This window comes from Cebus imitator, unplaced genomic scaffold, assembly GCF_001604975.1.
Source record: "Cebus imitator isolate Cc_AM_T3 unplaced genomic scaffold, Cebus_imitator-1.0 Scaffold241, whole genome shotgun sequence".
NCBI lineage: Eukaryota > Metazoa > Chordata > Mammalia > Primates > Cebidae > Cebus > Cebus imitator.
In genome coordinates, this window is record NW_016107556.1 from 1,942,078 (window position 1) to 1,963,099 (window position 21,022).

A 21,022-nucleotide genomic window follows, 5' to 3' on the forward strand; every position below is an offset into this window, starting at 1 on the left:
GTTTTATTCACTGGACAGAGTCAGGAAAGGTTTGTGGGTTTTTTTTAACTAAATATTTCATGAGTTCATATTGCTGCTTCCTATTCAAAATTATAGCATCAAAGTTTTTACTTAATGTCATGGATTTTATCTCTATCTTCTTTATATCTATCTTCTGTCTCCTTTCTCTCATGCTGAAATTTCTCATGCTTAAGACATCATCAAAATTATTCATTGCTTTATTTGAATCACATGCACAAAAATCTCAGAATAATTCCAACATTCTTATTATAATTACATTATAATTATCATTGAAAACAATTTTAGTATTATCTTGTAGTTCTTTTTGTTCTTAGGATTTATCCAACTAGGAATATATAGTCAAATCGTGTGTTTAAAGTCACTTAAAATATTTCTTTTCTGTGTAGATGTGCCACCAACTCGATATACAACTAACATTATTTGTTTCCATTTGTGTTCAAATTTTAGACTTTTTAAATATTTAATTTAATATTATATGCAAAGGTACAAAGGCAAGTTTACAAAAAAGATATATTCAAAGAAGTTCAGCTTCTATACCTTCCCCCTATACACTATTCCCTTCTCCTACAGATAACTTTAAAAAAAATGGTATGGTTTACCCATCAAATATTTTGTTAATATAAACATACTGTATACACTGTTGCCGGCCATGCTATTTCATTTAACATTACATTAACATTACAGTTACAATTAACATACCATTAACATTGGTTCTCAACGAGGGATGGTTTTGTCTTCCATAGGACATTTAGCAGTGTCTAAAGTCATTTTGTTTGTCACACTGGGAGGAGGACTGTTTCTGACATCTAGTGGGTACAGGCCAGAGATGCTGCTAAACATTCTACAGTGGCACAGGACAGTCTCCACAACAAAGAATTATCTAACCCAAAATGCCAATAGTGTTGCTGTGGAGAAACCCTACATTACATTCTGAAGATAATGTCATAGAAGTACAGAGATACTCTCCCAGTGAGAAGATGAATCAGTTAATTCAACTATTTTTCTACTGGTGTTCATTACGATGTCTCCAATTTTTGTTCTTAGGGTATGCAAGGAGAAGCCTTGTGCCAGTGAGGTTTTTTTTTTTTTTTTCCTCCGTATTTTTTGCTAGTACATATTTAGGTTCTAGAATTGGGATAGTTAGATCAAAGTATAGGTGCTTATATAGTTTTTATATATATTCCCATATTTCACTTGCTCAAAGGTTTTATCATTTTGCATTCCCAAAATAATATGTAAGAATGATTGTCTCTCACAACCTTGCCAACAGAATATGTAGTAAGATTTCTAGATTTTTTGCCAATCTGATAGATGAGAAATGGCATTTCAGTATAGTTTTAATTTACCTTTCTCTTTTTGAGTGAGGTTGGAGCAATTTTTCACATATTTAGGAGTCATTTGCATTTTTTTCTGTTTAATTATTTGTATCTCATCTCATTCTTCTATAGGTTAGATGGCCTCTTGTTCTTTATTTTTGGAAGTTGGTGATAGAAATCGCAAATATGCTTTCAATTTTGTCATGTAGTTTTATTTTGCTTATGGTGGATTTTTTTTCTTTCTATGCAAAAGTGAATACATCAATCTTTTTCCTTATCGTTTCTGGATTCACAGTTTAGACTATTTTGCGAACTTTCAGGTTATAAATGAACACATTTATTTTAAAAAATGCATTTGTATGTTTTCTTTTCTTTCATTTACATCTCTAATCCACTTGGAATTTTTCCTGGTATACTGTGATTATTTTCCATATGGCTCTCCATTTGTCTCAATGACACTCTTTAGAAAATCCATATTTCTAGATTTTCTATTCTGTTCCATTGGTTTATCTGTCTTTTCATGTATCAGTGCCAAAATGTTTTAATTATAGAGGATTTATAGTACATTTTAATGTTTGGAAAGGCTGGGCCCTCTTTTCCTTCTTTCTCAGGGTTTTCCTGGCTATTTTTGCTTCTTCTTCTTAATAAACCTGTATAGCACATGATAGAAATTGTTAATTGCAATTATGCTATAAGTACAGGTTAACTGAAGGAAAACTGACTTCTCTCTAATGTAGTCTTCCTATCCAAGAACATGGTTTGTCTTTTTTCATTTGTTCAACATACTGTTTTATTTTTCTGGGAACATTTAGTTTTCCTTAAATAGGTTTTGAACACTTTCTGAAGTTTATATATATGCTACCCTAAATGGAGTCTTCTCTTCCAATATATCTTTTCATTGTTTTTTTTTTTGGTTATATATACGTAAGCTAATAATTTTTGTATGTTAAATTTTTAACCTCTTATTTTACTAAATTTTCCTATTATTTACAGAAATTTTTCCATTCAGTCTTTTGAGTTTTTCAGATATATATAATTATACTACATGCAAACAGAGATACTTTTACCTTTTTTTTTAATGGCACAAACTGCTTTATCTTGTCTAATTGCATTGGCTATTACAGTATGACAGTAAACAGTAGTGAACACAGTGATGCTGTTGTCTGATTTCTAATAGAAAAATCCTCTAGTTATTCTCCATTAAATAGTATGCTAGTGTTTGGCTGTATTGTAGAACATTATTTACTTTCAAAAATAAATGCAACCAGATTAAGCCTATCTGTGTAAATGGCTGCACTCTCACTCACTTTGGTACAAATATGCCTTTTTTGAGGGAAAGACAAGGAGTGGTGCTGCCACCTCTATGCTGGGACGACTTGCCATTCAGAGTAAGCTTGACATGGGACAAGCTTTGCCCTGTAGTAGTTTGTGGTAGAAAAAGGGTTAAAAAGTGTGCTGGTAAAGTTTTGGGTATTGTTTTTTCTCCACTGTATTTGCAGAACCATGCTAGATTCTTTGAACGCCAATTCTTTCATTTACAAAGTTCAAGTTAACTTAGTAAAGATGCTAAAATATTTGTGTTCAGTTATATTAATGGGATGAAAAAGCCTTTCTGGCCAGCAAGCCTGCCCTGACCTTCACGAAGTTTCAAAATTGATGTGCTCTTGAAAAGCTTGCCTCTTTTTGCTTGCTTTGTCTTAAGCCTAATCTACAGTCAGAACAAGTGTTTCTCTGTAAAAGACTTCCTTCTCCTCATTTGCTTTTTATTTCCCACAGCCGGGGCCATTTGTGAGCTCCTGAACTAACAAACAAAGCAAAGTAACTCTCAAAGATGTTGTGTTCAAAATGATAATTGAAATGCCTAAAGAAGTATAATGAAATCAAAGCAGGAGGAAACCTGAATATAGGAAGTCTCTTCAGAGCTGGTTTCAATGCTGCCCACCACAAACACTTTGGGTTTTGCTGGCTCTTCTAAGCTAACTCTGGGTAGAAGCCAAGCTCTGCTTCGCAAAGGCTCATGAAGTGTCCATGGGGCGAGCTGTAGGGTGAAAGCGCTGTCTTTTATTAGAACCAATTAAGTCCTAAATGACTACTGAAATTCTCTTATGCCTCTGCTGGCATTTCAAAACCACATTTAAAACATTCTATAGTTATGATTTCAAGGGCGAAGCTCCTTGTATTCTTCTCAGGTTTACAAGTTTTGTTTATCAATGGATAAGTTGAAAAATCACATTAGCTTGTACTGGTTTTACAGTTTATAAATCTGTATTACATTCATTTCCTGGACTTTATTATATCTGGTTTATCTGTGGGGAAAATGAGAATTAGAGAAGTTAAAGGATGTGCCTGAAGTCCTAATGGCAAGGCCAGACTCAACCTCAGGTATTATAGAGCCAATTCTGTATTCATCCCATCCTATCATTTCCATGTGCATTTAAGTTACACGTTAAAAATAAATGCACGTAACATTTATTACATACAATGTGTACAAATATTATGTACTTTGCTATAGAGAAATCCTAATTTACAAAATAGATAACTGATTCCATTCTCATTTCAGGGACATTCATTATGAGGTTATTTTAAATATAAAGATCCCTGGTGCCTTGAAAATTAGAATTTATATTCAAAAATTGATTTCCTCATATGGTTTCAAGCCCAGATCTATTACATACAGTGAAATTTTATTATTATTTTATTATTTTTTGAGATAGGGTCTCCCTCTGTCCCCTAGGCTGGAGTGCAGTGGCACAATCATAGCTCACTGCAGTTTCAGACTCACACCTCAGCCTCCCAAAGAGCAGGGACAATCGGAGTATACCACCAGGCCTGGCTAATATTTATTTTGCAGAGACAAATTCTCACTATGTTACTCAGGCTGGTCTCAAACTCCTGGCCTCAAGCAATCCTCCCCCCTTGGCCTCCCAAAGTGCTGGGATTACAGGCATGAGCTACCATACCTTGCCCTATCATTTTTTTGTTTTATTAAAAAAGAAAGTCTTTCATTTAAAGATTTGGCTTGCTGCCTTATTTTATCTGCATACATTTGTAGTTGTTCCAGCATCTTCCTACTCTAAATACACAAGGAAAGTGTAGGCCACCACTTTTTTTCACCCGCTAAGAGGCAGATAACACAAAAGGAGATGAAGGGAAAACCCTGATGAGGGAGATGTCCTGTGGGGGGCTGTTTTCTGGGGAATCATAGAGTAGCTATAGCAAAAATGATTTGTTTCTTCCCCTCTGTAAAGTAGGTTCAGGATGAAGGGAGGCCATAAAACAAAGTCCAAATCTTCAAGATAAAAACTACCTTTTAAGGAAGCAGGCCATTTAGAAACTCCAAACACAGAGGTTAGAGATGAGAGAGGAGGAATGAAATCCCCAAAGTGATGAAGATCAAGACTAACCTTAGGAATTCAGGTCACAGCCCTCCCAGCCCTCCCAGCCCCAGTACATGCAGGCCCTTTGGCAGAAAGACTGGCCAATTTCATTAATTGTCTTTGTGAGGCTTTAGAATTTTGGAGATTATCTGAAAGAGATTTTTAAATCTCAGGTTTGGCTATGAAGCATTTGGATACAAGCTGATTTTCCTATCTTTTAAATTTGATTTTAATCAATTAATTTTTGTGACAGGGTCTCTGGAGTGCAGTGGTGTAATCATGGCTCACTGCAGCCTCAACCTCCTGGGCTCAGAGGATCATCCTGCCTTCCAAGTAGCTGGGATTACAGGTGCGTGCCCTCATACCTTTCTAGTTTTTTTGATTTTTTTCGTAAATACTGGGGTGGTCTTGAACTCTTGGGCTCAAGCAATCCTCTTGCCTTGGCCTCCCTTAGTGTTGGGATTATAGGCATGACTCCTGTACCCAGCCTTTTAATTTTTTTAGAGTTAGGGCATGATCATAGCTTACTATAACTTGAACCTTTGGGCTCAAGTGATCCTTTTACCTCAGCCCCTTGAGTAACTGAAACTATAGATGCATGTGACCACTATGTCTGGGTAATTAAAAATTATTATTATTATTATTATTACTATTATTTTTGCAGAGATAAGTTATCACTATGTTGCTCAGGCTAGTCTTGAATTTCTGGCCTTAAGTGAACCTCCTGTCTCAGCCTCCCAAAATGTTGGGATTACATGTGTGAGACATCGTGCCTAGCCTCCCTATAATTATAAGTCCAAAGGATGACCAGAATAGGAAAAACATTGAAACCACAAAATCACACGGGTCCCTGAATCAAATCAATGTAACTTTTAGATTACAATTTGGACATGGCTGTCTCTGCTGTCCTTCATAAATAACAATAATAGCCATACACATATTGTACAGCTAATTTTAAGCTAATTGAGAAATAAACAATAATAAAGCCTGTATGCACATCACAGATTCCAAGAATCTTTATGTAATAGCTTATTTCAACTTATAATTTATGAGGCACGTAAGGTTTTATCCTCAATATGCTGAAGAAACTGAGTCTTAAAGAGACTAAGCTGCCTTCTATAGTAACACAGACAGCAATTGGTTAAGTGCTGACTTGAAGTTGGGTTGCCTAATTCTGAGTTGGTGCTCCTTTCATTATACCAGAGGATTTCAATAATGAGTTAAATTGTATATTTCATATATACAAATGTGTAGGAAAATGTTCCTGGACTTGTATATTATTTTGAGAAGAAGCAGGTTTATATCTCTTCAGCTGTGTATACTTAAGCTGTCTGTGCCTCAAATTCTCACTGGAAAATGAATGTAACAATAATGCCCGATTTAAGTATCCCAGAGTTATAGGGGAAAGAAGCTTAAGAATGAGCCTTATGGCCAGGCATGGTGGCTCCCGCCTGTAATCCCAGCACTTTGGGAGGCCAAGAGGGTGGATCACTTGAGGTCAGGAGTTCGAGGCCAGCTTGGCCAACATGGGGAAACCCCGTCTCTACTAAAAATACAAAAATTAGACCAGTGTGGTGGCATGTGCCTGTGGTCCCAGCTACTCTGGAGGCTGAGGCAGGAGAATCACTTGAACCTAGGAGGTGGAGGCTGCAGTGAGCCAAGATTGTGCCACTGCACTCTAGCCTAGGCAACAGAGCGAGACTCTGTCTCAAAAAAAAAAAAAATGAGTCTTATTAGTTAAATGATTATTATATAAATATCAGGTATTATATATTATTATATATTACTAATATCATATATATTTTCATCCATTAACTCTTTGAAAGAGCCATGTTCTAGATTCATTTAAACTTGCTCTGATGATGCGTGTGGTGGCACACACCTATAGTGTCAGCTACTTGGGAGGCTTGAAGTGGGAGTATTGTTTGAGCCCAGCGAGGCCAGGCTACAGTGAACTGTAACTGCCACTGCACTCCAGCTTGGGTTATAGAGTGAGACCCTATTCCATTAAAAAAAAAGAAGTTACCATAAACTTAGAAGCTTAAAACACTGATTATCTCATAGTTCTGTAGGTGAGGAGTCAAGACCAAAATCAAGGGTTGGCATGGATGTGTTCCTTTCTGGAAGCACTGGGGATGACTGCCCCAAGTTCATTCTGGCTGTTGACTGAACATAGTTCCATGTGGTTGTAGAACTGAGGCCCCCGGTTTTCCTGCTGGCTGTCATCTGGGACTTTCTCTCATCGCCTTAAGGCTGCATTGATTCCTTGTCATGTTGCCATTTGCATTTTCAAACTAAAAATGACATCTCAAGTCCTTCTCACATTTTGAATCTCTGACTTTTCCTTTTGCTGCCGCTTTTCTGACTCCAGCTAGAGAAAGTTATCTGCTTAAGGGCTCATGTGATTCGACTGTGCCTACCTGGATACTCCAGGATCCTCTCTGTATCTTAAGATTTATAGCCTAATCACATCTGCAAAGTCCCATTTGCCACGTAACACAGTATATTCACAAATCCAAAGATTAGGACATGAACATCTTCCCGGGGAAGTGAAGGAGAGCCCTGCTGCCTACCATGAATAGCACCTGCTTCACTGAGTAACTGTAAGAGTTAAATGATTTTGTTCTTGAGGATCATTATATGCGAACACTTGGGTTTTTAAATCTCTTTCATGTGTTTCAGTCCATTATCCCATTATTCTTTTTGATGTTCATATTATCTCATCTTTAATCAGTGGAAATCCATTTAAGTTTCTGGTTGTCATGCTTTACCATGATTCCAGTAGGCTTTTCTGGCAGGAACAGATGCTGTAGGTTCCTGCTGCAAACCTGCAGTTAGCCATTTCTGTGAGGAATCCTGACTCCTTTCCTTGGTAAATGGTATGTAAAGATGGCAGTCTGGGCACTATGGGTAGAATTCCTCTTAAAATGGCTTTGTAGTGCTGCTTGATGTTTGGATGGATGATAACCCCATCCTCCTAGGCATGTCATTATTCCCACTTCTTATGGGCCTCTGTTTCTACTTGGATACTCTCTATTCCTCCCCTGCTCATAACAGCCAATGCTCCTTGTGATTCCTCAACTCTTTTCCAACCATACACAGTATTGATTCCTTCATCCTTTCATATCCCTGTGCCAGACACGCTTCAGACATCCTCACTCATCTCTGGGCTTCTAAGACATCAACATGAGGAACACTTCTGTAATGTTTAAGAATGGTAGTACCCCTTTCCCCCACAGACTATTCCTATTTTTAATAAGATTTCTCAAAGAGAGCCAATCTCCTGTTTGCTGTCCAAGGCTTTGGTGGACAAGCAGTCTTTCTTAACCCATGACAATAGTACTTTGAAACACCATGGATAACAGGCAGTCCAGTGACAGAGCTGGGGAGCCTTTAAAGGACAATGATTCCCCTAGGTGTGTGTGTATGTTTCCCAGGGAGTGTCCAGGGCTACATGTTGACATTTTTAACTAGAGTTACTGGCTGAAATAAAACTATTAGGGAGTTAGTTTATCTGAACCGTTTTTAGATCACATACCCATTTGAACATCTGATGAAAATTATGGACTTTCTCTCTAGAAAAACATATACACATGCCAAAACTGATGAACAAGTTCATGGGCTTCAAGGACCTCTTAGGATCTCAAACTCTTTTGGAGAGTTTAAGTTGCTAGTATAGCTAGGTCCTGATTTGCACAGGCTTGTTAGAGACAGTAGGATTTGAAGTGGGGCAGGAATCTGGATAAGAAGGCATCCGAGTGCTGGTTTAACATCACTCCAGTGCATTAGTCATTCTTTGGTCTAGGGAAATGCTAATTCCGGTGCCAGTTCATGAACTGTCTGTTATCTTTCCACGACATGAGTAGTATAGAGAATGATTAAGCTTTTAAAACTTGTAATAATTCTTGGGACATGCAAGCACTAAAATATGTTAGTTGGTTTTAGGCAAAGAGAAGACTACTGAAGAGCCACCAAAGGTGACCATCCTGAGATGGCACATGAGGAACTGGGAAAAGCCCACTAAGAGACCTTTGGCCTGTTGTGGCCACAGAGTCCTTGACAAATTCTATTTCGTCTTCACTGAATGTGCCTTAAGGCGTATTGTCTTGCACCTTCTACCCCAGGACAAGTCAGAAAGTATCCAGAATAGTCCCCACTAAAGGAGGGGGATGCAGCCATTTGGTCTTCCATTTCATCAGAGCCCTGTCTCTCTCACTTCTCACAGCAACATATGAGGCCTCAGAGAAACTAACAGGTGATAGGAATAGTAATAATAGCAGTAGTAACTAGTATTAGCTGAATTCTGACTACATTTAGACCTCATGCTGATACTCTGTATGCATCAACTCATGTAATCCTCACAGCAACTCCCATGTTGTAGGTATTGGCACCCCCAAACAAGAAGACGAGGGTGCAGAGAAGTTAGGTGGCTTGCTCGAGGTGACTCATCTGTTATATGGCAGAGTTGAGATTGGGATGCAAAATTCCCTGCTACAAAGCCTGTGTGGCCAAATACTACGTTGTGTTATAAAAAGTAAAATAATGTCCACTAAGAAATAAAGAACTAGTTTATGTAGAGGCCTCTATGTTGCTAGGAGGTTTTTGCCAATATTGGGATGCTTTATTCTTGTGTTTAGTTCATTGAAATCTTTACAACTTAAAATCCACAGGACCTTCTTATGTTCTGTGCTCTCACTAAGAAATCTCAGTAAAGAAAAGCATGTTTGTCATTAGATATTGTAGCTCTGAGGCACATGAATCCCATGAGCGCTGGGAGAACCGGACAAAACTGCATGTGAAGGAAGGGTTTTCGTGTAGACACAGAATCACTGAGCTTCTGATGTATCTGACATTTGTGAAGCCAAGTTCAACATGTTGTTTATAGATGATTTGAAGCCCAAGTCATATCCTGTTTTATGATTCCAAATGAACAAAGCAGAGAAAAGTTCCCAGAGGAAAACTGAGCAGGTGTTGTGGGGCTACAGGACATTTATTTAGTTACATGGTGAAGGTTATCTGTTTGATGGTAGAATCATTAAATTACCTAGGGTCATGCATAGGAACATGATTTCATGGTTTCTAAAAGAAATGTGGAATGCCTTTTATTTCCCAAAACATCCTTTTGCAAAAATGTCCTTGACACCGAGAGTGCTGACTAATTCAGAGAGGCATTCCCACCACCACTGCCAGGAAAGCCGTGGTAAGTGTGAGAGAGGCCTGCATTGGCAGGGGCTGGTGAGGTGGTCAGGCTCTAAGATAGCTCGGCAGACAGAGTAATGACTTCCTGATGGTAACACCAATGGCACACAAGTATGTATTTTGGAAACTCTTAGTTCTCACTTTGTAAAAAGGTCATGACTCTGGAGACACAGAGTGACTTCAATGCTTTGGACAAGAAAATCTCTTGGTACCCTTTATTAACTTCCTTATCTTGGCCCTAGCAAAAGGTATCTCAAAGTTCACCTAATTCTCTAACTCCATCTAAACAGCCCTGGAGGTAAGCCTAACTGTATACTAGTCAGAAATAAAATAAACAAAAACAGGAATCAAACAGTGTGTACATTCAAAGTCTTGTCATATATGTTTCCATATTAACTTGAAAAAAGTGAGTGCATGTCAGTCACCTGGATTTAAAACTCTGAATCACTGTGACCTTAGTATTTAGCATCTAGAACCACTCCGAGCACATGTTATGAACTCCAAAGATATTTGTGGAACAAATGCTGTTAAATGATTTCTCATTTAGTTCTAATAAAATTCTAAAGTAAAAGTATCATTGATCATTTTTGTTGGTGTTAACATGAATCAGTTTTGTGCTTCCGAGATCCAGCATATCTGCTATATAGACTCTGCTGAATATGTATCTACTATTCATTCACTCATTCTAAAAATATTCAATTTTTAAAATATCCATAATGGTATTCTGGGCACACTGAATACCATTTAATTCAACTGATATGAAACCCTGGAGAAAAGTCTGGAGATGAATATGGTTTCATGCTTTATTTGTATTTTATTCAAATATGTCTTATGTTTTTAAGTGGCACTAAAAAGTCGAGGTTGAATATACTAAGAGAAAGCTAATTTTTAAAACTTAAATTCACATTTAAAGTGAATTAAGACTTAAGACAGCAATGCAGCATGTGGGTTGTTTTGTATTAGTCTTTGGGGGCATGCTTTAGATTGTGTGGTTCTTGAAAGAACTCCGCCATGGGTGCTTTTCATGTGTCTATAGTTTAGCCTTGAAAACACCCTGAAACAGTATGGCTTTCAATTGGGTGACCATATAATTTATCATCTAAACTGGGGCCATTTAGAGAGTGAATGGGGTATTATCATTAATTATGCCAATGCCACAGACATACATGGGACTCTTTAAGGCAAACAGGGTCATAGGATCATCCTAGTTCTTGGGAAAAGACACAAGTTGGAGGATCAGAAATTGTCACATACTGGCTGCCATATTATATGCAAGTCACTTCCCGTTTCTAAGGTTTCAGTTTATTCAAATGAAAAGTAAAGGAGTTGTACTAAGATGAACCCTATTGTTTTCTTCAAATTCTACAATTCTATGATTATAAACAGGCTCAAAAGAAAGAGTTTCATTATATTTTTGAAATAGTCTCAAACTAAGAGGCAGCTGGTTAGGCAAACATATGAAATATTCATCCTCTCTCCTTTTTAAAACAGCATAGTTGCAAATGCTTACATCATATTTAAGATGCATCAACACTTGCTTGCCTCGGGTTGGCAAAAATTTCGTCTTCACAACCTGAAGCATTGTGTTCAGAAAGATTCTAAGGACACATCTGGGCTCAGCAGAAAAGCAGTCCTTGATGAATTAGTGATGCCTTCTGCAGTCAGGCGAACTGCAGAGCACACCAGGGACTGAAAGAGGGGTTATAGCATAGGCATGTGTGTCAGCTCTCGGCCACAACTGGCCTAGGTCTCTGGTGCTAAAAAAAAATCAAACAAAAACACTTCTTATATTTAGTACAAGTCTGCCCCATACTGATATCTAACATTGTGTTGGTCTCAGAAAGATGTACTGAGCCACATGAGCAGCCCAGAGATTTTCTTTCCCTCTGGCTCTCAATGCCCTTTCATATGCACTGAGTTGCAGAATATAAGGAGCTGTCCTTGACCCTGGCTACACGTTAGAATCACATAGGATTTCTGTGGCTGGGGTCCACCATTGGTGTTTTTATCCTCTCCCCACAATGAGGGAATTTTACTCTACAGCAGGGATAAAGAGGCTGGAAAGGCAGAAGAGAGTCAAGACACCTAGATCCCAGTCCTTTTTCTTTACCAAGGCTGTGTGACCTTGGATATATTACTTAGCTTGTCTAAGTCTATAAATGAATTTGGACTCTTACGTGTTCTCTAGCTATAACTTTCTGTGACTAAAAAAATGAGGCGGTAAAGAATAACATGGTGTGTCAACTCAAGCAATATAGATGTCCTCCTCTTTGGAAATTCAAGGAAAGTTGACTTTATTGTCAAACAGATAAATCTACGGTAGATGATCAGGAAACAAACATGTATCACTTTGCCATGCATGATCAATCACAACTTCTTGAAAATGGCAGCTAAGTTATATGATATCATCTATAGAATCCCCTTTCTCAGTTCTTGAAAATGATTTTTTTAAACACTAGAAAACCATGGACATAATTTACTACTTCCACTACATTTTGTTTTTTTTGTCATCGCTTGCAACCCTGACTTTAGCAGCTGTTTCAGCATTCCTGTAATTCAGTAATTTAACATCTCACCTGAGTGACAGCAACATTTGTCCCATCGGTGACTTCCACACTCATATTATAGATGGACCTCTGCTCTGCGTCCAAAGGTTTTGCGATGACAATTGTCCCAACACCCTTCTCTGCATCAAAAGCGCTGTCAAAATTCCCCCCTGATGATTTCACAGAAACATGAAATTAGCAAATCTGAGATCTTATTACATTTATTATATCATATATCTTTAAAGGGAGAGTTTATACAGAAATATTTTTTGATAGACATCCCTATGGCTCAATTTTGTACATTGTAAATGGGACCTCTTTATTTCTAACTTGATTCATAGTTCAAAACACAGCCTCTACAATGCATAACAAATGTCACAAAAAAGGAATGTATTGCAAAGAAAATCCTCAGCAGTAATGTTAAGAGTAGTGAAGCATAAACTGACTCCATTAAATATTTAGAAACCTAAAGGCCCTTCAACATTTTGTGGCTTCTGTGTTAGAAATTTATAGATCTTTTTTTTTTCCAAAGTAGATTAAATTCTAAGTAAATAAATAATCCAATTATTAATGAAATGAGTAGACATTAAAAATCTATTCCAGGATTGATGGTAAACATTTGGCTGCTAGAATTCAGATTCCCTTTCATATTAAAAATTCTGTATCTGTAAGCTTGGATATTTATATAAATACTTATTTTGCCATTTTGACAGTAAAAAAACGTAATTTTTTTCCCTAAAAATGCAAAAAGTCTAGGAAGAGTCACAAAATAAAATTGGGAAAGAAGTAGAAGAAAACATCAGTTTATATAACAACAAAATATAAAAAATTCACATGAAAGCTGAGAAAACTATACTTTCCCTTCAACCCCCAGGCAAAGTATAACTCACAGTCTGTGAATGATGTGCTTAAGACAACATTGCCATTGTTGAAATGACTGCTGATGTTTCCACCTCTGTGAACCCAAGTGTGGTTTATGATCTGCCCAAAATGACATTTTTTTTAGGGGGAGAAAGATAATGGTATAAATGCTGGAACAATTTTAATTAAACATGAGTATATGTTTACAAGCTCTATTTACTTTGGCCTGAAATACCATGGTGTTGATTTTGTTCTCAGACAGTAATTTTATTTAACTACAGCATCTGGGGCAATGCATTTATTGAATTTCATATTTTGGAAAACTAATTTTGGTTTATTTTCACATTCCACATTCTTTGCACTTCATGTTGCTGATCAATGAACAATATATTTCTTTTATATAATAATTTATGAATAGTCAGTAAAGGGAAGGAGATTTTTAACTGAATTACTAGAATCTGATGTCCAGTGACAGAAAATAAATAATATAGTTTACTTAAGAAAACCTGGCCATATGTATATATATTTCAAATGCTTATTGCTTGCAGCTGTCAGATACACTTAAGATTATTTAATTGCAAGAGAGAATATAATTGCCCTTGACATTTAATTAAAGTTATGGAGATATGAGAGTATCAGAGAATTGCTTAGGGATTATAAACTTTTTCAAAAATTTCATCTAAAAAGAGACTTATCTTCCAATTAATATCTTTTCATTGATTTACTGAGGAGCACTAAATGTTAACTCCAAAAACATTTGTTTGAAGATAGGCTATGGAGAGAGGGGGAGGTCTAGGCTGAAAAGGGAAGCAAGCCTTAATGGTTACCATTTTTTATCCAAAGGGAATATTTCATTTTGATAATAACATGAAATAAAATGGAAGGCTGATTTGAGAGTCTTGAAAAACCATCTTCATGAGCAAAAGAAAAAAAAAACATAATCATTTTCTATTAAGTGGTACATTCTGAGAAAAACTTTGCCATGAAAGAAAGGACATAAAATTGACTCATAAGTCCTGTATGGAAGGACAGAGGAGAATGCAACTTCTCCATTTGTTTCTCCTGGGTATTAAATCACATTTTAAATCACGTTTAGAATGTTTTCCTCACCGAAATGTTAACTTTCTTAAATCTTAGGGCCATGATATTATTTGGAGGTTGGGGAAGGTGTCATCCTCTAGCATTGATTATTTTAAAATGTGAAAATGCGTGAGTCAAGCCAAAATAAAAATTATACAAATTATAAAACTTTAGTTTGCTCCAGTTTAAAGATGATTAAAAATAAAATTTAGAGAACCAGCAAGCATAGATTCTAGTTTGAGTTACTGTTTAAATGGAGCAGCCCTATTTGCTCTCTCTCACTGACTTTGACTCACATTCTACCCTAGGCCCTGTACAAAAATACATAATCATCTCATGCACTTAGTGGCATAACATTTAGACATGGCAAATAGCGGGTGTGCTTTTTCTTATGCATTTTCCATATCAAATAAAACGACTACTTTTATGGTTATTTTTTACAGTTCTCTCTCTTCCTGTGTGTGTTCATATATGTATTCGTGTGTATATATGTATGTGTGTATCTCTCTCAAATACTTTAGAGCAGAAACCTCTAAAGGGACAGGGGGGATAGGCTGTCAGAAGGGCAAAGCCAAGAGCACTTGAGAAGGAGCCTAAAAAATGATGTTTCTCAGTCTACCAATACAGCTAGCAGACTCGGACACTCATTTTCCAGATATTTGTGCCTAGTTCAACCAAGACGTAATGTTCAACAAAATCTTCCCTGAATTTTAAAATGAATTTCTGACAAGGGACACAGAATCTAGACCCGCAGTTTACCATCAACCCTCACACAATTTAATAACCTACTACTTAAGCATCCCATTTCATAAACGACTCCATCTCTCTCCCCCAGGTCTCATTTTTCAGGCCCCCTTTTAGCCTGTAAGTGATTTCATTTTCACAGGAAACCACATCCAAATTGTCCAGGGTGAGAATATTAAATGCTAGGAGTCCATTTTCTCTAGCGGCATTCCATTTAAACAAGGTGTGCTTCCTCAGAGCCAGTAACAGAACATGCAAAGCCAGAGTGTGTTCGGTGCAGCAGCGTTAGGCTCAACAAAAGGTGGGGAGGAGGGAGGACACCGCAGAGCTGGTCTGAGTTTCAACAAAGTGGGAAATTAGAAAAGTCACAGCCTGAGCGTTGCTGCAGGGGTGTGCGGCAGAGATGGTTAAAAGCGAGGTTGTGAACAGCCCACATAACAGATAATTCACATCAGGGACATTTCTCTTTGACCATTTTTGGTCAAGACAGGTGTAATAGAGTAAACAAAGAGTAGAAGAGGCACACTGGATTTCTGTTGGATTCTGAAGTTAAACATCCCAAGTAGGAATGTCCTAAAAGGCTTTAAAAATGGGATATAAATGGAAATATTTTGAGCCAGCAGCTACTGCTTAAATGTGCTGGGCACTGGAGCACCGGGCCGTAATTCTGTCTAGTTTTTCTTTATAGAAGGGTATGAAGCACCTCTGTCCCTCCATAAAGAGATCCAATGGTGAGAATCACACAGCTTCCCTTTTAGAGAAGCTTCCAGGTCCCTCCCCTAGCATACAACTCTATTCCACTCCACGTGTAACTGTAAAAATACCAGCCCACATCCAGTTGTCACCAAAAAGGAGGTGTTATATGAGCAGCTTCCAGAACACGGAGCTGCCGAATCTCAATGAATTTAGGGAGTTGTGCACCAGCCGTTCATTCAGGTTCGGCATGTACACTGAGCTTAAGAAAGAATGCTAAACACTGGTTACGGTTTGATCTTGAAAATGCTAAATACCAATTACTGTTTTTCTGTAATTTTCTGCCTTGAAATGAAAGCAAGCACGGTACCTGGCTGAAAAGGATATTTACTTGGAAGACAGGAGATACCAGGTGGAGGTCAGGAAACAGAAAGAAAATCCTTTCTAGAACGGAGTTTAAGTTCATTTTTCTTAAAACTATTAATAGTACATTAAGTATTTCTAGGCTTCCTATTTTCCTGAAGTTTCTTCAGATGTGCTCCTATGGATTAGACTGTTGCTATGGAAAAATGAGAGGCTTATTTGGGATCAAATTAGGGAAAAAGGACAGAAGAGGGGAAATGAAGTGTTTGATGTTGAATGACTTGGAGCAAGGGACACCCTGATGCAGGAGCAGCTATAGTAGAAGTGATGCATGAATGTGCTTTTTCTCCATAGCACTGGGTAAGAGTCTTTTGTTAGAGAAATATGGCCACCTGGTTAGGGAAGACCCAAAGGTGCCCAAGCTCTAAATGAAGAACAAGGCTGCTGCTAGTGCTACCAGAGACTTCAACTGGCCTACCTGATTCATCTCTAAGTAAGTGATGGCTCCACTGGGGACAAAGTTCAAGAAAGACAGGCATAAGCTTATGACATAGCATCAGCCTGGAGCCCAAAGTTTGAAGGAACCTATGACAAATGAAGGATCAAGGCGGCCTTCCTGTATCTGCAACACAGAAAGACGCTTCAGCTAGAGTTGGACCTATGTGCTAGCACTCACCAGCAGAGAATCATTTTTAAAGCGTAGCCTTACAGTAAGCGAGATAAAGAAAGATACTTTAGCAGATGCTTACCATTTACAAAGAAAATTATTTTTCTAGTCTAAGTCAGGTGAAAAGATAAAAAAATGGGTTACAACATCCCCCATCCATCTGCAGATAAAGAGGAACTGTCTGAAGTGTGTAATAAAGGTGGCCTTCTCTATTCAAATATTTGCCAACAGAATAAAGATACAGGGACTGCACGGTGAACCAGACTGCATGCACATTAGTGAGTCTGTAAATCAAGGAGCTGTGGAGTTGAAATCATAGTCCCCTGAGAAGTGTGAAGATATGTGATAAAGCCACAAAGGATTATGGGTTATTTGTGTTCCCTTCACTTTCTTTCCCTTTTAACACAGAGAAGGAACATGCTGTGCGTTGGGCTGTTTAAACACAGAACAGCTGAACTTTATTATGTTTCCTTTTAATTACAGCTTTCTTAACTCAGTTACAAGTAGGGCTTCTGTTTCTGGAAGCTGAAAAGTCTCACTGCATAACATTGCAAGCAGTGGTCTCCTTGGAGGCACAAGAAAGTGTGTGACAGATCCTCGATGAGAGGGTCTAGGCTTGGAAACGAAATCTTGCTCACCACCCAGTTTTTGTGAATTCCTATCATGGTGGGAGGCAAAGAAATGCAGTTAAACAAGAACTAGGTAGATTTGGAATTGCAGAAATGAGGAGACTTTACTCTCAGGGGAAAAGCATGCTAAAACACTATTTCTGCTCACTTAATGAGAATTTATTAGTTATAGCATTTGCAAGCTATCAGTGCAATGCCAAGACGATGTGTTTTCTGTAACTCAGGGTCTCTTTAGGTGTGTGAAAGCACTGTCTATAATGGAACCAAATCTCACTCCGGTTGGAAGAGTCACAGAGTATTTGCCCAGGCAAGGCCCATACTTAAACTTGAGACGTCATTTCAGATCCATGCCGACATTACATATCTGGGGCCTATTCCAGGCATTCACTGCTATGTTTCTTAAGCATTGAGGCACATTCTTCGCTCTTTCCCCTGTATGTTAGCTTGGCCAAAAAAGATGCTTGGGTAAGGAGAAAGGGAACAAAGGGATGAGAGTTTCCATGGCCAAAGATAAATAAGCAAGAAATCCTGAGAGCAGAATACAACATCTGAGTATGATAAAGGAAACAATAGGTATTTAGAGAAGGGGAAAGATGTTGTCAGCAGACTGAGAAAAAAATGACTCTGATGGATTAGAAAGATTTTCAAAAGGAGGATTTGGTGGAATCCGGACTGTATCGATTCTGAGGCAACCAGCACCTGGGAAAAGGATTTTACTTTTGCGGTGAAATAAAGATTTGGTGTTTCAAGATGTTGTTGGCTGGATGTGAGGATGGAAATAAAATCATGTTCTGTTTGGGCATCTGGCCCAGTAAGTTCAATTTGGAAAAGAAGCTTGGCTAGATGTGACTAGATTTATAGTGAAAACTCTGTGATGGAAGCTCCAGACCAGAGGGACAACCCTGTAGGTCCTCATTCAGAGACCTACAAATGCATTGAAACTGAGGGGAATCTCTAGGAAGAGTGCAGCATTTAGAAATACACCGATGAAGAAACACGAAAACTGATGCCATGTTCTTGATGATAGATCCTGGGTCTATATTTAAGGTAGTTTAAAGGGGTTCCTTCCAGGGAGGACCCTCATTTGTAAACGACCTCTTTCTTTTTGGACCAATGATATTTCTATTTTGTCAAAGGTGCGTAGGTTGCCATGGCTGGCAGCACAGTGGAAGGTCACACTGACTCTCAGTTGGTTCCAGGAGGCATCGTAGGGTTAGCATGGTGGCTGCCTGGGGTATCTCCATCAGTCACCATAGTGTATTCCACTCATCCTGGGTTGGTAGCAACAGAGGTATTGGCAGGAGGAAGGAATGAGGACACATGGGCCTTAACCTTAGGGGTTAAAAGTGGAGACAGGATAAACACAAATGAAAATATACAGCAGCACTCATCCTGCTGACAGGAAAAACTTGCAAATCAGGTTACATGCAGTACTGCTAGGCATGCTTACCTACAGAGAGTCACACACACACATGCAGGAATGCTGAAGGTTGCAAGCCTGACCTAGATAACTGGGGTCGGGCAGTTGGTGAGACTAACCATTATAGGAAGGCATGCCAGTAGGATTTCAAAAGCAGAGTATAAGTAAGGGCATTCCCGGGAACATGGGTGGTAGATGGGATGTGCTACGGGTCAGCAGGTTGCGTGCATGGATCATGCCAGGCAGAGATGTGGCACCGCCAAGTTGTAGAGGTACTTGCAAACTGGAGCGTCCAAGGAGGAGGGAGAAAAAACAGTGGCTGATGAGAAGGAGCAACTCACCTCATCTCAGGACAGCACACCAGACATTCTATTGCCTATTCGGTTTCTACTGCACTCTCCTTTAGGCTATGTAAAATAACTCGCTTCTTTTTTTTGAGACAGTCTGGCTCTGTTGCTCAGACTGGAGTACAATGACACAATCTCAGCTCACTGCGACATCCATCTCCCGGGTTCAAGCAATTCTCCTGCCTCAGCCTCCCTAGTAGCTGGGATTACAGATGCCTGCCACCATGCCCTGCTAATTTTTGTATTTTTAGTAGAGACAGGGTTTTGCCATGTTGGCCAGGCTAGTCTCAAACTTCTTAACTCAAGCAATCCACCCAACTCAGCCTCCCAAAGTGCTGAGATTACAGGTGTGAGCCACTGTGCCGGGCTAGAAATCATTATTGCACTTATCTCTGGAGACCTGGCACTAGAAACACGTGTTAGAACCGAATTGCACTTTCTGTGACTCTTACTGGAGGTAGAAGGGAAGGAATCATTAGAGGTGACTGCACAGACAACCAGACCACGACTAAGTGTAACACTTTGTTGTGCCAAGAAAGAAGAGATTGCATTTGATAATATCTTAATGAGCTGGAAATTACTGGGAAGATAAGTAAAGACACCTTTCATGGATCAGAAGGAGTTCCATTTCAAATATGTTGAGTGGGAATGAAGAAGGAAGCGAAAGCTTGGTGTGAGGATGGCCATGTACAGATGGCATGCTATTGATACCAAATAAGTAACACAAACATATTTCACCACTATTTCATCAAATGGAACATGGAGAAAAGAGCTCTTTGCTTTTTGGAAGTTCAGAGGACTCTCTACGGAGGTTTGACTGCGGGCCATGGAACATTTTTTTTCTGTGCCTTGTTAAAACCATTGTGGAACTTTCTAAATGCTTCTCCCAAGCACAGCCGTTCTTGAGGGGAGACGCAGGTTCCTGCCTATCCTATCCAGGCAGTGACATGTGGAAGGAAATGATTCCCCCAGACCGACTCTCTCCTGGATCCCCTGCCTCCCACAGAGAAGCGTGGGAAGTCAGCTTTAGCTCACCTCAGTGTCCGACCTGGTGACACACACTCTCCTCTCTGTTTTAGCAACAGCCTGCTTTGTTTCCTGGTCCTCAGCACTCATTTCCTCTCCATTGCCTCTCCCTGCCGGTTTGTCAAGGGCTGTAGTGCTGTTTTGCCCTTTCCTTTTGCAGCCTGGCGTGCTTGCTTGCTTTCTTTCAAGGAATTTAAAGGTTGGCTCCTAGGGTCTATCCCACATGCTTCCATCTGCTTCCCCTATGCAGCTTGCGGGGGGAGGCTGACTGGCTATATATCTAGGTTCCATTTCCTGCCCTTCCTCTTGTGGATGGCAGCCAGGGGACTATCCTGATAGGGCTTTTGGTGTATGAATGGTACTACTGCTGCAAAACAGAGGGGCTGGCATACATTTTAATTTCTTTTTCAATTGGAAAAGGACCAGTGAAATAAACCAACCTACAAAAAGATTAAAAACAAAACAACAACAAGCCCACATACCTCAAAGGCAAAGAAACAAAAATCAAAACAACCCCCCCAAAATCCAAACCCCATCGCACCTCAAACAAAAGAAGTCATTGGATACGAGTAATGCAATAGCTGTTAGAGGCATATATGAAATCTGTGGGCCGCACTTCAGCCTGTCAGAGGCAGTTATGAAAGATGTAATTCAATTTGCTTCAAAAAAAAAAAAAAAAAACCGTAAAAGGCAGATTGGATAAAAAAAAAAAAAAAAAAATTAGCTGGGCATG

At 38.8% G+C, this 21,022-nt stretch overlaps 1 protein-coding gene across 2 annotated transcripts in view; it reads right to left on the minus strand.

Moving 5' to 3' along the window:
• Positions 1–21,022, minus strand: part of FAT3 (FAT atypical cadherin 3) — a 670,902-nt gene that overhangs the window by 120,391 nt on the left and 529,489 nt on the right. For both annotated transcript variants that reach the window (XM_017498438.2, XM_037727841.1), the window contains one exon: positions 12,490–12,629. In XM_017498438.2, coding sequence (XP_017353927.1) covers positions 12,490–12,629 — 140 coding nt within the window. The remainder of the gene's footprint in view (positions 1–12,489; positions 12,630–21,022) is intronic.